At 64.3% G+C, this 14,364-nt stretch overlaps 2 protein-coding genes across 2 annotated transcripts; one reads left to right on the top strand and one right to left on the bottom strand.

The window, feature by feature from the left end:
- The first annotated feature begins 154 nt into the window (after positions 1–154).
- Positions 155–9,370, top strand: CHLRE_06g270100v5 (uncharacterized protein). Its single transcript, XM_043062925.1, has 23 exons — positions 155–287; positions 425–672; positions 893–1,012; positions 1,391–1,423; positions 1,761–1,803; positions 2,050–2,132; positions 2,364–2,501; positions 2,712–2,811; positions 3,001–3,088; positions 3,483–3,678; positions 3,978–4,049; positions 4,332–4,473; positions 4,725–4,859; positions 5,305–5,452; positions 5,654–5,717; positions 5,899–5,966; positions 6,251–6,356; positions 6,618–6,732; positions 6,960–7,040; positions 7,358–7,470; positions 7,748–7,912; positions 8,086–8,202; positions 8,580–9,370. The coding sequence occupies exons 1-23, from the start codon at positions 182–184 to the stop codon at positions 8,706–8,708; spliced, it is 2,610 nt and encodes an 869-aa protein (XP_042923631.1). The 5' UTR covers positions 155–181; the 3' UTR covers positions 8,709–9,370.
- Positions 9,371–9,372: 2 nt separating this feature from the next.
- CHLRE_06g270050v5 (uncharacterized protein) lies at positions 9,373–13,494 on the bottom strand. Its single transcript, XM_043062924.1, has 3 exons — positions 13,165–13,494; positions 10,901–13,015; positions 9,373–10,688 (listed from the first exon to the last, which is right to left on the bottom strand). Exons 1-3 carry the CDS (start codon positions 13,348–13,350, stop codon positions 9,837–9,839), a joined length of 3,153 nt encoding a protein of 1,050 aa, XP_042923630.1. The 5' UTR covers positions 13,351–13,494; the 3' UTR covers positions 9,373–9,836.
- Between the last annotated feature and the right edge of the window lie 870 nt (positions 13,495–14,364).

Below are 14,364 nucleotides of genomic sequence, written 5' to 3'. Positions count from 1 at the left end.
GCGCTGGGGCCAGGTCTCCCCCTTTGCGCGGGGGGCCGACGGTCCGTGGCGTGCCAGTCAAGACTCACGATAAGCGACACCCATCGGTGAAGCTCCGCGCGGTGATGGTCTTATGGCTCTTATAGTTGTCAGTCTTGACACTTCCAGGCTGAGAATAGAGGGCTAGACCCTCGCTTCCAACATGTTATTTCGCGGGCCAACCAAGGCCAACCCGAGTAGAGTCTCTTCGCACTCAGTGGAGTCCCAGCGTTGTGCCCAGGCAATTCCACGTGGCGTCCCGACTCCTGGTAAGCTACCGTTAACGGACGACGAAGCAATTGTGATGGACAGCCCCACCCGTTTGCTTGGTCTTCCCAAAGCGTCGTGCATGGTTTCAGCACCAATACACCAGACGGTATGAAAGTCTCTCACTCGCCTCGTGTAGGGCGGGTCGTCGCTTGCCGCGCTGCGAGTGCATACGCTGGGAGCGCTTACTCGGCAGACCCAGCTGGGGCCCTTGCTGCGCTGGAGGAGGAGAACAAGCTGCTGAAGACGACCATTTCGGACGCGAAGGCGGCTATTATGGAGCTGGAGACGCAGTTGAAAGCATCGGGCATCCCCCTGCCCGCGCCAGAGAACTCGCCAGACCTTATGCCCACGCAGCCCGAGGACTTCTGGTCGCCCGCCATGGAGGTGTGGTGGGCGGCCTGCGAGCTGGTAGCATTACATGGTGGCTGGGTTACAGGGGGCTGCTGCCGGCACACCAGCTGGGGGTGTCGAACACACGAACCATACGCCCACACGTGTACTGAGAGCCTGCTGAACCCCGCCCAAGGTCAGCTCAGGCCTTACCTCCACCCCATGCTGTCTTCTTCAACCCTACACGACTTAGCACCTTGCATGATTGCAACAGGTGCCGTACAACTACGAGTACAAGGACCGCTACGGCGCCATCAGCCCAATCCCAGGGCACGACGGCACCGAGTGCTTCTCCTGGGACGCCACGCTGTGGGGCTTCGCGGAGCACTTTAGGGTGGGGCGATGGGCCGTGGGGCGGCCGGGGGGTCAGCATAGAGTGGGGCTGTGAGGCGGCTGGGCGGTCAGCATGGAGCAGGGCTGTGGGCGGCCGGGCGGTCAGTATGGAGTTCAGAGGGTTTGGGGCGGGGAACGGCAGGGCAACGAAGGTGGCGATTCTGGGTTGTGGGCGGCCGGGCTGTGGATGCCACCAGGTAAAAGACAAGGTATTGGTGGGGCAAGAAGATGGCCTGCTCGGAAGGAGGCAGGGCGACGTCATTGCGCTGGTACGGCATGTGGGATCGACTGTGTACCGGTGTCGTCATGGCACGCCCGGGTGTTGTGCCTGCCTTCCTGACACCACCCGCCCCACGTTTGCCACTTTACCCGTCCGCAGTACCGCTGGCGCCGTCTGCGGAGCATTCGCCAGGTACGGGGGATGGGCGCTGAGTCATTGGGTTTGTGGGCGTGAGGTGCGGGGGAGGCATTGAGGACCACGGCTAGCAAATGGCCTGGAAGGATGTGGCTACCGGCTAGGGCTGGGACGGGGAACATCGTTGGACTGAGGCAGAGGATGGCAGCATCCTGCGCTGCGATAAAGGGCGGCGAGAAGGATGCGGAGGCGTGGTGACAGGATGTGAAGCTCGGGATTCGGGTGGGAATGGGGGCGGCGGCAGCGCGGCGCGTGGGGTGCGGCTCGCCCCAGACGTGTAGCACGTCTGCTTTTGACAAAGTTGTTACCAACTGTGCATGCGGTTTTATTTCAGGCCATCGAGGACAATGAGGGCGGACTGGACAACTTCACCAAATGTGGGTCGGTCCTGGCGGGTTATGACGGCATGGCCCACATCAATAACGGGAAGGCTGCTGCTGCTAGTCTTATGGGCTGCAGCGGCTTGCGGCATCGCAATCATGACATTGCCTTGACTTCAGCAGGCGTTGCCTGCCTGCCTGACATCCGCTGCATTGCCAGTGCCCGGGCTCTCGCTTACCGTGTCCGACGCTGCGCATGCTTCTTCTGCGCCTCATTCCCGCCATGCGCTTTGCCTCCTGCAGCCTACAACCGCTTTGGTCTGAATCGCGGCATGCACGAGGGCCGGCAGGGCATCTGGTACCGCGAGTGGGCGCCGGGGGCCAAGGTGGGGTTGCGGCAGGGGAGACATGCGCCGGTACCGAGTCGGGGCGGATATACCTGGGGGTGAGAGGCTTGGAAATTGATGCCAGCTGGTGTGGACTCCGACGGGGGCTGTTGGGAGGGCGGGCTGATGAGGGGAGCGGGGCCAGTGAAACACGGCATCAGGCAATGGCACACCTCCTCCACAGCCACCATTGCGCCAACCAACTCCACGTCTCCACCCACACGCCTGCAGGCGCTGAGCCTCATCGGCGACTTCAACAACTGGACGCCCAAGGACGCGCACTGGGCGTTCAAGAACACGTACGGCGTGTGGGAGCTGTTCCTGCCGGACGGCCCCGACGGCACGCCCGCCATTCCCCACCGCTCCAAGGTGGGCGCGGCACGCAGGGCACGCAGGGTAGCAACGGCACGATGGGACGCAGCGCACGCGGACATGCCTTGCCTGTACCAGGCACACACATACCCGTGTGCTGACACACAGGCCACATTGGCGCATCTTGTGTTGTTAACATGCGCACACCCACACATGTATGCGTTGTCATCCACGCATACGGTACGCACATACATTACGTAATCGCAGGTCAAGTGCCGGCTGGAGACGCCTGACGGGCAGTGGGTGGAGCGCATCCCGGCTTGGATCAAATGGGCCACACAGGCCTGGAACGAGATCCAGTTCAACGGTACGACAGGGCCGGGGGGGGGAGGAGGAAGGAGCAGCCAGGGGGTGCCGGGCTTTGGCGGGTTTGCTGCCATGGCGTGACATTGCCACGCACGTTGTATCACACGGCCACGGCCGAGCTGCTCATTATCGCCGCGACCCAAATGCGCTGGTGCTCATGTGCTCGTGTGCGCTCTCCTCATATGCGCAGGGGTGCACTGGGACCCTCCGGAGACCGGGTCGCCGGGCGAGATCGCCAGTGACAAGAAGTACACGTTCAAGTACCCGCGCCCGCCGCGGTGGGTGGTTTGTTGCGGCCACCAGGCGGCGATGGGATGGCGCATATGCGTTACACGGATGGGGGCTGGGGCCTGGCCTGTCGTGGCCTCGCTATGACGAGAGCGACGCTGTGGCCTTTTTGCAAATGCCGCGCGCGCACACACGTGTGCACCCGGACTCTCGCCCCCTGTTCAACACCGCCACCGCCTGACTGGTCATGCATGTAACGACCCCAATCCAACAAACCACAACCCAATCACAAAGCTCCACCCCCCACAACCCAATCACACCCACACAACCCCCCAGTTAGTTAGTTTGGGCTGGTAGTTACAACCCCCACCTCCCCCCCCCCCACGCGCTACACTTCTCTGTACCAATCCTTGCAACCCCCACACGCGCGCGCAACCCGCGCAGGCCGCGCTCGCTGCGCATCTACGAGTGCCACGTGGGCATGAGCAGCCAGGAGCCCAAGGTGAACAGCTACCTGGAGTTCCGCCGCGACGTGCTGCCGCGCATCCGCGCCCTGGGCTACAACGCCATCCAGATCATGGCCATCCAGGAGCACGCCTACTACGGCTCCTTCGGATACCACGTCACCAACTTCTTCGCGGTGGGTGTTGCGGGGTTGGAGGGGTGGGCGGTGGTGGTGCGAAGGGGTGGGGTGGGTGGTGGGAAGGGGTTGTGGGAAGGGGTGCGGTGGGAGCTGATGGGAGGTGTTTGCTGTGGTGGCAAAGGATTGGGTTTGGCGATTCGGGCTGGCTGCCGCATCGCCGCCGCGCCGCAGCTGCACAATGCCGTCCTTATCCTATGCCAACGCCGTATTCCGCGCCCCGGAACCCCGCCCCAACCCCGGCCCTACCCCCGGCCCTACCCCCCCCCCCCGCCCCATGCGCCTGCACACGCCCGCAGCCCTCCAGCCGCTGCGGCACGCCCGAGGAGCTCAAGGCGCTGATCGACGAGGCGCACCGGCTGGGCATCATCGTGAGTCGCACCACCGCCGCCACAGGGGTTGGGGGCGGCGCTTGGCGCTGTCGAGGTCCTGCTCAGGGAGGAGTCGTGTGTGGCTCGCAGAGCTCCCTGCATGCCAACCTGCCGCAATGCCACGCCACGCCACGGCCCGTGCTCCGCACCACGCCAACACGCACACCCATCCACACCCGCCCACCTCTCCCACCTGCCACCTACACCCCCCCCACCATCTACCACTTCCTGAACTGATCAAGAATGTAACACACACACACACGCGCCCTCTCTCCCCCGCAGGTGCTGATGGACATTGTGCACAGCCACGCCTCCAAGAACACCAACGACGGCATCAACATGTTTGACGGCACCGACGCAATGTACTTCCACGGCGGGCCCCGCGGCTTCCACTGGATGTGGGACAGCCGATGCTTCGACTACGGTGAGAGCGTGAAGGCCCCTCGGTGTGTGTGGGGGGGCATGGATTGGGCTCCTTAGCAGGAAGGATGGGTGGTGGAGACATGGGAACAGGAACCAGGGTAGGGACTGAAGGGGTGGGAATGGTACCGCACGGCAGGCGTGCACGCGTGAAGGAAGGACCAGCACGGCCATTTCGCCCCCTCCCTAATTGGGATCTACTTCGTTGGGCTTGGCCATATGCCCCCACTCCCCTTCCGCAAACACGCCCCTCAGGCAACTGGGAGACGCTGCGCTTCCTGCTGTCCAACACTCGCTACTGGATGGACGAGTTCAAGTTCGACGGCTACCGCTTCGACGGCGTCACGTCCATGATGTACCACCACCACGGCCTCAGCTACAGCTTCACAGGTGAGCGAGCCCAGCGGCACGTGGGCCCTGCGGCCCCGCCCCACAGGGCTGGGCGCGTGAGGTCTTGCAGGCTGTGGGGCTTACGGGGTGGGGGAGGTGCTGCGGGCTGTGGTGCTGGGGGGATGCTGCGGGCTGTGGTTAGGGCGGGGGCTGCGGGCTGGGGGGGATGCTGGGGGGCTGCTGGGGGCTGGGGGGCTGCTGGGGGCCCGATGGTTTGGGGTTGTGTGAGGGCTGGGGCGTAGGCCCACCACAACCTGGGACGCGGCGTGCGAGTACGGTAGCAGCGGCGCGCGGACTCCAGCGCGCCTGCAGTCCTCGCCTCCGGGCTCCTCCTTGCTTCGCAACGCGTCCCACACTCCCCGTGTCTACTAACCCATCCGTACGCCTCGGCTTCCTCCCTAAACCCTGTGTGAACCCGCACCCCACGCCGCGCCTCCCCCTGCAGGCAACTACGACGAGTACTTCGGCATGAACACGGACGTGGACGCGGTTGTGTACCTGATGCTGGTCAACCAGCTGCTACACGACATGTTCCCCAACGCCATCACCATCGGCGAGGACGTGTCGGGCATGCCCGCCTTCTGCCGCCCCTGGTGCGTGGGCCGTGGGGGCTGGGGGTGGCGGGCAGGGTTGACAACCGCGTTGGGTGACTCGGCTCGTCCTGTTTCCTAAACCGAACCCAAGTCCCCACACCACGATTACCTAGCCAGTCATGCCTGGAACCCCTAGCCGATTCTCCCCCGCCTTCACTCACTCCGTTCTCAATGAACCTCTTACCCCCCCCTTTCGTGCAGGCACGAGGGCGGTGTGGGTTTCGACTACCGCCTGCAGATGGCCATTGCGGACAAATGGATTGAGGTGCGTGCTTTGGGGGGGGCCCAGGGGGGGCCCTGCAGTGGGAGAGTGGCGGCGGTGGTGGCGGTGGGGCAGCACCGGGCCTTGTCCACGCACCACGCTCATGGTACGCGCACCAATAGGCAGCACGCCAACTGCCATACGTATTGAAGTGGTACACCGGTACGGGGATTTCTGGCCGCAGGTGCTCAAGAGCCACGACGACCACTCCTGGGACATGACTGCCATCACACACACGCTCACCAACCGCCGGTGAGCTGGTGCCCGCACCCGCCTGGGATGCCCGCCGCGCACCGCATGGTGTGCCTGCACGGCATTCGCGCACTCCCTGCCTACCGCACCCGGTTTTGCTGGTGACGCTGTTGGCGCGGCGGGTGTACCCGCTGCCCCTTGATGCACACTTGCTCCCGCCCCCCTCCTTGACCGCGCAACTCTTCCTCCCCTCCATGTACGGTAACCTCACCAACCCACCCCCACGCCCGCTGTCTGCTTCGCTACACATCTCTGTACCAATCCTTGCAACCCCCTCCCTGCAGCTACGCGGAGTCGTGTGTGAGCTACGCCGAGAGCCACGACCAGGCGCTGGTGGGCGACAAGACCATTGCCTTCTGGCTCATGGACAAGGACATGTACGACAAAATGGTAGGTTGCGACACTTTGTGTGTGTGGGAGGGGGCGGAGAGATACCGAGACACGATGTGTGTCATGAAAGAGACGAAAGCCCCCCTGTGTGTGTATGCGTGTGTGTATACCTGTGTGCGTGTGTGTGTGTGTGAGTAGGAACTGACGGATGAGGAGTATGGGAAGCTGAGGGGCCGCCATTGCATCCCTGGGTTCCCCATCACTGCCTGCCTCCCCCGCAATCCCACGCCAACACGCCCACACGCGCACCCCCACACCCAGTCGGTGCCGGGCAAGGGCCCCGCCTCCGCCATTGTGGACCGCGGCATCGCGCTGCACAAGATGATCCGCCTGGTCACCCTAGCGCTGGGCGGGGAGTCCTACCTCAACTTCATGGGTGAGCGAGAGAGCGTGTGTGTGTGTGTGTGTGTGTGCTTCGCGCGTGTTTCGTGTGTGTTTCGTGGGAGCATGGCTGCTGCTGGCGTAGTCCTACTGGGGAGGAGCAGAGGCGTTGATGACCGGGGGCAGGGGGTTCAAACAACGTCTGGAGCGCACGCAGCGTGACACTTGACGTTTCACTTGACGTGATTTTTGTACCTGATTTCTACTCATACTCGCACGCAGGCAACGAGTTCGGTCACCCAGAGTGGATTGACTTCCCTCGCGACAACACCTACGACCCCTCCACTGGCCGCTTCATCCAGGGTGCGTTGGGATGGAAGTGCCAGCCCCCCTCCCGACTCTCCATGGACGGCTTACCCCCTCCCTAGGTTGCCGGCTCCCCTGCCCCCAGCCTGTCTAATCCCAAGATCATTGCAGACCACGTTGTCGCAAGCTCGCGTTGCTGACTGTGCGGGCTTATGCAGACCCTCCCCCAACCCTACTCTAGGCTCACGGCACTACCGTGTTTACCCCAGAGCTGTCGCGGCAGGTTGTGACGCGCTTACATGCCTAGCTACTGACTGATGCGACGCCCGTGAACCCCACGCTCTACTGCCTGCCCCCGCGCTGTGTCGTTCCAGGCAACGGCGGCAGCATGGACAAGTGCCGGCGGCGCTGGGACCTGGCGGACAGCGAGAGCCTCAAGTACAAGTGGCTGCTGGCCTTCGACCGCGCCATGTGCCACCTGGACAAGGTGGAGGGGGGGCAGGGCGTGGGGGAGTGGGGAGGCGTGTTTGGGGCGTGCGGCGTGGCGTGGTCATTGGCGTGGCCGTGGCCACTGCAGCATGCTGAATGCGTGGTGGGCATGGCGCCGCTGCGCCGTAGTCCAGGCTGTGGAACCGCCGTGTGGGCTTGGTGGGTCGGCCTAATGCGATCGTGATCTTTTACTTTTAGTGTTGCTATTCGCCGCTGAAGACTCCTGTCCAGGCTTCTTCACCCCCAAACACACACACGCATGCACACCCACGCAGGCGTTTGGCTTCCAGGGCGCGCCGCATCAGTGGATCAGCCGCGCCGACAGCGCCGACAAGATGATTGTGTGCGAGCGCGGCGACCTGCTGTTCGTGTTCAACTTCCACCCCACCCGCTCCTACACCGACTACCGCGTGGGGTGCAACGCCAGCGGACCGTACAAGGTGGGGTGAGGGCGTTGAAGGGCAGTGTTGGAATGGCACTAGAGGGTGCTGCATGGAGTTTGTGGAGGTCGCAGGTGCAGGTGTGAGGCTTTGGAGCGCAAATGTACACCTGCATGTCCACAAATGTACATTTTCATGTTCACAAATGTACACCTGCATGTACACAAACACAGATTGTTCTGAGCAGCGACGAGGAGGTGTTTGGCGGCTACCGCAACTGCAGCAAGGACGCGGGCGTGACGTTCGTGGCGCAGCCCATGGCGCACGACAACCGGCCCTTCTCATTCCTGGTGAGCGGGGTAGAGGGGCAGAGGAGGGCTCCGAGTTGGAGTGAGTTTTCATGTTCCTAGGAGCAGGCGTGGTTTTGGGTGCCGGGAAACGTGCCAGTGCCGTGTATGGGCACATTGCATGAGAACGAGGGTCCAGGCATTATTTTGCTGGCTGGCTGGCGTGTCTGGCGCCTGCTTACTTTCCACTCGACATCAATCCCCCTGTGCTCCGCTAGTTTAGCTTGGTTTGGTTTAGTTTGGGCTGGTACTTACAACCCCCGCCACCCGCCATCTTGGCTGCCCTCGCCACCACCACCACCACCACCACCACCACCACCACCACCACCAGCACCTCAACACACAGCCAACACCGCCTTGCAACCCCTCCGCCGCCGCAGGTGTACGCGCCCTCGCGCACGTGTGTGGTGTACGCGCCGGCGGGCTGGGTGGACAGCGAGGCCGACCGCAAGCCGCACGGCATTGCGGGCCTGGCGGTGCGCGACCTGGGGCCCTACTTTGCAAGGTAGATGCGGGTCAGGCTTGAGCCAGGTTACCCGGTGGGCAGAGGTGCCGGGCAGGTGGAAGCAGGCATGGGCGGTGCCGTTGAAAGCGTGGCATGGGTTATACAGTGCGCTAGCAGGGAGCGGAGGCTTTGTGGTGTCCTGCGCGCGTGCTTTGGGTGGGTTCGCTGTTGGGTGGGGAGGGGGGCTGGTACGGTGCTTGCAGAGGGCTGCTTGTTACCCACTGGCAGGTAGTTTTGAGGGGGAATGCAAGGGGAGGACTGCTGGACGGGTGTCAATTGCAGGCAGTGTTAAGTATGGTGTTCGATGCACGAGGGTCTGTGGAGGTTTGAAGATGGTCAAGTAAATCCCCGGGCAGGCGGGCTAGGCGAATGCCGTGCGTGCGAGGTGCAGCGGCGGTGTTGCTGCACGAGAGACACGGGAAGTTGGAGAGCGTGTGCCAGAAGAGTTCATGTTTCTTTGTTACTACGGTCTGTTTTGTGTCATGGACCGTGGTGCTGATTTGCGGCGTGGGCGGGTCAACGCAGACCGTTTATTTGGGCTGCAGTCGTCCGGGCTGTGCAATTTTGGTGTCCGTTGATTGGGGTCAATGACATGCGCCTCGAGTTGCATTTTTGCGCTTTGCGACGGTAGGTGCTCAGTCACCGTCATACATGTTAACTTGCTAATGGTCACTGTACCTACCCTCAACGCAAACATGTCCCAAGTAAGTCGTCGGCGGGTCAGCCACTCAGCCGGACTTTAGCTCCACCAGCGCCGTCAGGCACGTAGCCGGCACCTCGTAGTTCCGCACAAATTATTCCTGACCCCTGGCCACGGCCACTTTCTTCGAAGTTCGAACGCGGCACACTGAAAGGGTATGGGAAAGGAGCGCACTGCGGCTCACTTTAGCAGGATAGCACGCCCACACCCTGCACTTCATCAGCGCCTCAGTTTCCGTGGTTCGTCGCAGGCTGCGTACCCAGGACCTATCAACCACACAACACACAACACACAACAAAGTACTTCCCCTTACACGTCCGACGACCTCTCGTGTCGTACGGCAGCGTAACTTGCCGTACGGCAGCGCGCAAGAGCACCATGCCCGCCCAAGCAGCCAAACTAGGTCAAACACCAAATCACACGGAATGCAATCTACTCGTCGGCGCCCAGCACCTCGCACCACAGCCGCAGCTCATTCCGCATCGCCGCGCCCGGCGCCGCCACCACACGCAGGCACTGCCGCACAGCCGCCTGCGCCGCCAGCCCCCGCAGAGCCGCCACCACCCGCTGCCCGCCGTGCCGCGCCACGGCCGGGCCCGCCGCCCGCACCGCCTGCGCCAGCGTCACCACCGTCGTCCAGCGCTTGGTGGTGGGGCCCGGCGCCTCCCCGGTCACTGGGTGCGCAGGCAGGCTCTCCACTGGCACCAGAGCGCCACAACCCGCGCTGCCGTTCCTGGAGCCTGCCGCCGCACCCGCAAATCCATCCAGCTCATCAACCACCACGATTAGGGCTGTTGCCGGCAGCTGCCATGAGGATCGGGCACCAGCAGGGCCCGTGCTCCCCACATGCGCCTGCACCGGTGATGCCGCGTCCGCCTCCAGTCGCGCCAGGTAGAGGCTGGAGGCGAGCGGCACCACCGATGGGCCAAGCGCTGCAGGGCCTGACGTGCAGCCGCGCCGTTGCAGGTCGTCGTAGAACCGGGCGTACGCAGCCTTGGCAGATGTGAAGCGGCAGTCCGCAGAAGCAGCAGCAGCAGCGGCAGCTGCCGGCGCAGCAGACATGGACGCAGCAGGCGCAAGCACGTCATTGAGCGCAAGGAGCGGGGCGCTGGCAATGACTGGTAAGTCATCCTTACTGCCGCCGTGCTGCTGCGGAAAGGCGGCACGCAGCTTCTGAAGCAGCGAGTAGCTGGCTATGATGCGGGCCCGCGGCGGCGGTGAGGGTGTGGGTGTAGCGGAAGCCGCGGCGGCGGCACGGTCGTTGCTGGCGCACTGCAGTGAGGTCTGCGTGCGCGATTGAATGAAGGTCGGGGGACAGGTGCAGACGGTTTTTGCGGGTCAGTGAGCGGTTGCCTGACCTCTGATGCCCGTGCTTCAGCGACAACTATCACACAGCCATGCAGGTCCCTCGCGCACGGCTTTGCCCTCGCTCTCAGTGGTGCCCCCGTGATCCGCTCACGGATCCGCTGAGCCCTGCGTGCACGCCCCGACCTCACCACCAGCTGCTGCAGCCGCCGCAGGTCTCGTGTGTTGGCCAGTGACTCGTCCAGCACCACCACCACGCCGCCGCCATTAGCATCACCACTGCCGCTACTGCCAGCTACAGCCGCTGCCGCCGGCGGCGCGCTGCTACTGCCGCCGTGTAGGCATGGGTTGGATAGCGACCGGCGCAGCTCGCCTCCTGTGGGCGCGCCGCCGCCGCCATGCCGCAATGGTGATGGCGGCGGCGGCTCGGCGCTCCGTGACGAGGGCAGCGGCTCGGCGCGCGGTGAGGGCGGCGGCTCGGCGCGCGGAGACGGCGGCAGCTCGGCGCGTGGTGAGGGTGGCGGGGTCCAGCGCAGAGGCGATGAGGGGGGCCCCGTCCCGGGCGAGGGCGGCGGGCACCAACGCGGTGAGGTTGGTGCACCCAGGACGGAGAAGGCGGGATGCAGCGGCGACACTTCCTGAGCCTGGGGTTGCAGCTGATGCTGATGCCGATGCTGTGGCTGCTGTTGAGGTGGCGTGGCACCGCCGGTAGAACCACGGGGCGGAGACGGCGGTGGCGCGTGCTGCTGGTGGTGGTGATGGTGGTGCTGCTGGCGATGCTGGTGGTGGTGCTGGTGGTCCCCAGAAGCACTGCCACCGCCGCTGCCCCCGTTGCTGCTGACCCTCCTTCCATTGGCTCCAGCAGCACCCTCTGCTGCGGGACCACTGAAGCCGCTGATGCCGCCGCCGCCGCCATCACTCCTGGCCCTGCTGGTGACCGCATTTGCCTCACCCACCGCCGGGGCCACCGCAGCGGCAGCCGCCGCCGCCGCAGCAGCAGCGGCCGCCGCTGCTGTGGACGGCTGTTGTGCAGGGCCGCTGGCGCCGGGGTTGGTGGTGGCCTCACGCGCCGCTGAGTTGGATGTGTTGCTGAGGCTGGGCCTGTTGCTCAAGCTTGGCAGGAGGCGGGGCATGGCAGTAGGTGCGCCCACGAATGCAAAGTCCAAGACCTCTGGCGCTGCGACCGCCAGCGGTGCGCGGCCGCCGCCGCTGCCGCCGCTCTTGGAAACCTCCCCCGGCCGCCCCTTCCCACTGCTGCTCCCTGCTGTCGCCTTTGTCGGCGGCGTGGTGCCATGCATGGGACCCAGAGGCGCCGGCGCTGGCGACGACCCAGCGGGCGCGGCGCCGGCAGCGGCAGGCGGCAAGGCAGGCGCCGGCGGCAGGCGGCAGGCGCCGGCAGCGGCAGGCGGCTCAGCGGTGGTCGTGGTGGATGGCTGCTGCGTGTGCTGCTGCTTTCGGAACGCCGGCGACGATGACGACGGCGGTTGCTTCGCAACACCGCCGGCGGCGCCGCCGGCTGCCGGCCTTTGTGGTGTGCCCTGCTGCCGCGTCCGCTGCTGTGGCACATCCTGGTGCGGCTGCTGCAGTGGCGGCGGCGCCCGCGGCTGTTGATGCCGCTGCGGCTTCGCCTGTGCCTGCGGCGGCCGGTGATGCGGTGATGGTGGTGGCGAGGCCGAGGCCTTGCGGTGCAGTGGCGACCGCTGTGGTGACGGCGGCGGCGACTGCTGCGGATGTGGCGGCGGCAACCAGTCATCCCCCAGCGACCCCACCAGAGGTACCCGCTGCTCCACCGGCTGCGCCCCCTCACCGCCCGCACAGGTGGCAGGCGAGTGGCGGGCGGCAGCGACGGATGGGCCCGCGCCGCCGCTGCTGCGCCCCGGCACCGACGACGGCGCCCGCACCCGTGCCGCTGCCGACAGTTTCCGCTGGCGCTTCTTGTCTGGCGGCGCTGGTGAGTGGTCCGGATCCGGCTGCACAAGTGCCGCCGTCGGCTGATCTGATGGATTTTGCCGCTTGGGCGCCGGCAACTGGGGCTTGGCACGTGCGGAGGCAGTTCTGCCAGCAGCATCGCCGCCGCCGCTGGCGCCCGCCCCGCTGCCGGCGCTGCTGGCCAACAGCAGCAGGCGCGCATGGAATTCCTCTAGCCACTTGCAGGCCTTGCCGTATCCCAACTTGACCTCTGTGGCGTTGTCGGCGCTGCTGGGGTCGCGCAGCGAGAACAGCGACTTGACTTTGGTGCCGGTGCCGAGGGAAACCACGGTCAGGCCGCGGTAGCACTCGGCAAGCCGTGGGTGCACCTTTGCAAGCTGCGAGGCGGAAGAAAAGAGTGACCATGGGTTTTCAGGTAGTCACACATGTTTGGGCATGAGTCCAGCCATCCTGTTTGCGCGGCCTGCAGAAGCGGTCGACAGGAGGAGGTCGGCATGAATGTCACATAGTGTTCCTTCACCCTCACCCTCTTGCGAGCCGTCTCATCATATTTAGAAGGATTTGGGAATGTCCTGTGCGCGTAAGGTGGCAGCAACTTCGGGGGCTCGGCGACTGGAGTAGTAGGGAAGGTGCCCACTTCTTCCTCGCCGACGTCCATTCCTCCAGCCGTGGCAGCTGCTCCAGCCATGTCGTCGTCGTCCCTAGCTTCCATGATAAGCGCTTGGAGGCAGGTGCTGCGGATAGGCAGGTTCGTGCTGCGCCGGTAAATCAGGTGTACTGTATTGGCTAGCTGTTGGCGCAGCTCAGCACCACGCTGTCTATGTGTACAAGACAGCGCTTGAGCGCCGCGCTATTTAGTTTTCGATTACCATTGGCAAGGTTCCTATTGAGGCACGTGCGCCAAACACGCCAGGCAACCGCGCCCACCCTAGCCCACCGCGCCTACCGCGCCCACCGCCCACGCCCACCTACATACCGACCGTACCGGCGCGCCGTCCACCGCGCGCGCCCGCCCCGCCCATCCGCCGGCCAGGCACAGAATTTGCCCCACCACTGCACCAAGCCCCCCACAAGTACGCAGTGCTATGGCTCGCCCTGTTGTGAGGCGTGGGTGCGTTGCGGCCACGCATCAGACAAACATGCTTATATATATATGCCGCGAAGCGAATGGGCTTTCTTCGTTTTGTAAAGCAAATACACGCGACTCATCTTGGCTTAGTCACACCAATAACTATGTCGCATGATTTGAGCACTGAAAGCATGGCGAAATAACAGTGCCTGATAATTTCTGTTCTCGCCTGGTAGTTTCAGTCCTCGCAGTTGTGCTTCTCGCCCTCTGAGTGATTTATGGTCTTGATATACCTAACAGGTTGTAATAGCACTTGCAAGCGCAGCGAAAGGAGCTTGGCAGCGGCAAAGTAGTCATCGCAGACATCGTGGATCGCCCGCCTTTGTCGATGTATATTCGTGCCTAGGCTTAGGCAGTATACTGACCAAGCGGCGGTGGCGCAGGAGGTTTGGGAGTGGGCGGCGGGCGGCGGCCTTTGCCATCTTGCCCTCACCCCCGCCTGCGGCTTGGAGACTCTTGGAGCTGGGGGCGTGGTCTGGATCGGACGGGGGTGCCTTTGGCAAGCTGCGCATGTGGTGGTGGCGTCAAGGAGAGCTCAGATTGGTAGGAGTGCTGGCGGGGATGGTGCGCTGAGTGTCCGGGCTGGCCGCGCCCTGC

The sequence above is a fragment of the Chlamydomonas reinhardtii genome, chromosome 6, assembly GCF_000002595.2.
Source record: "Chlamydomonas reinhardtii strain CC-503 cw92 mt+ chromosome 6, whole genome shotgun sequence".
Classification (NCBI taxonomy): domain Eukaryota; kingdom Viridiplantae; phylum Chlorophyta; class Chlorophyceae; order Chlamydomonadales; family Chlamydomonadaceae; genus Chlamydomonas; species Chlamydomonas reinhardtii.
Note: the sequence above shows the minus strand (reverse complement) of the source record. Positions and strands in the feature narration are given on the sequence as shown.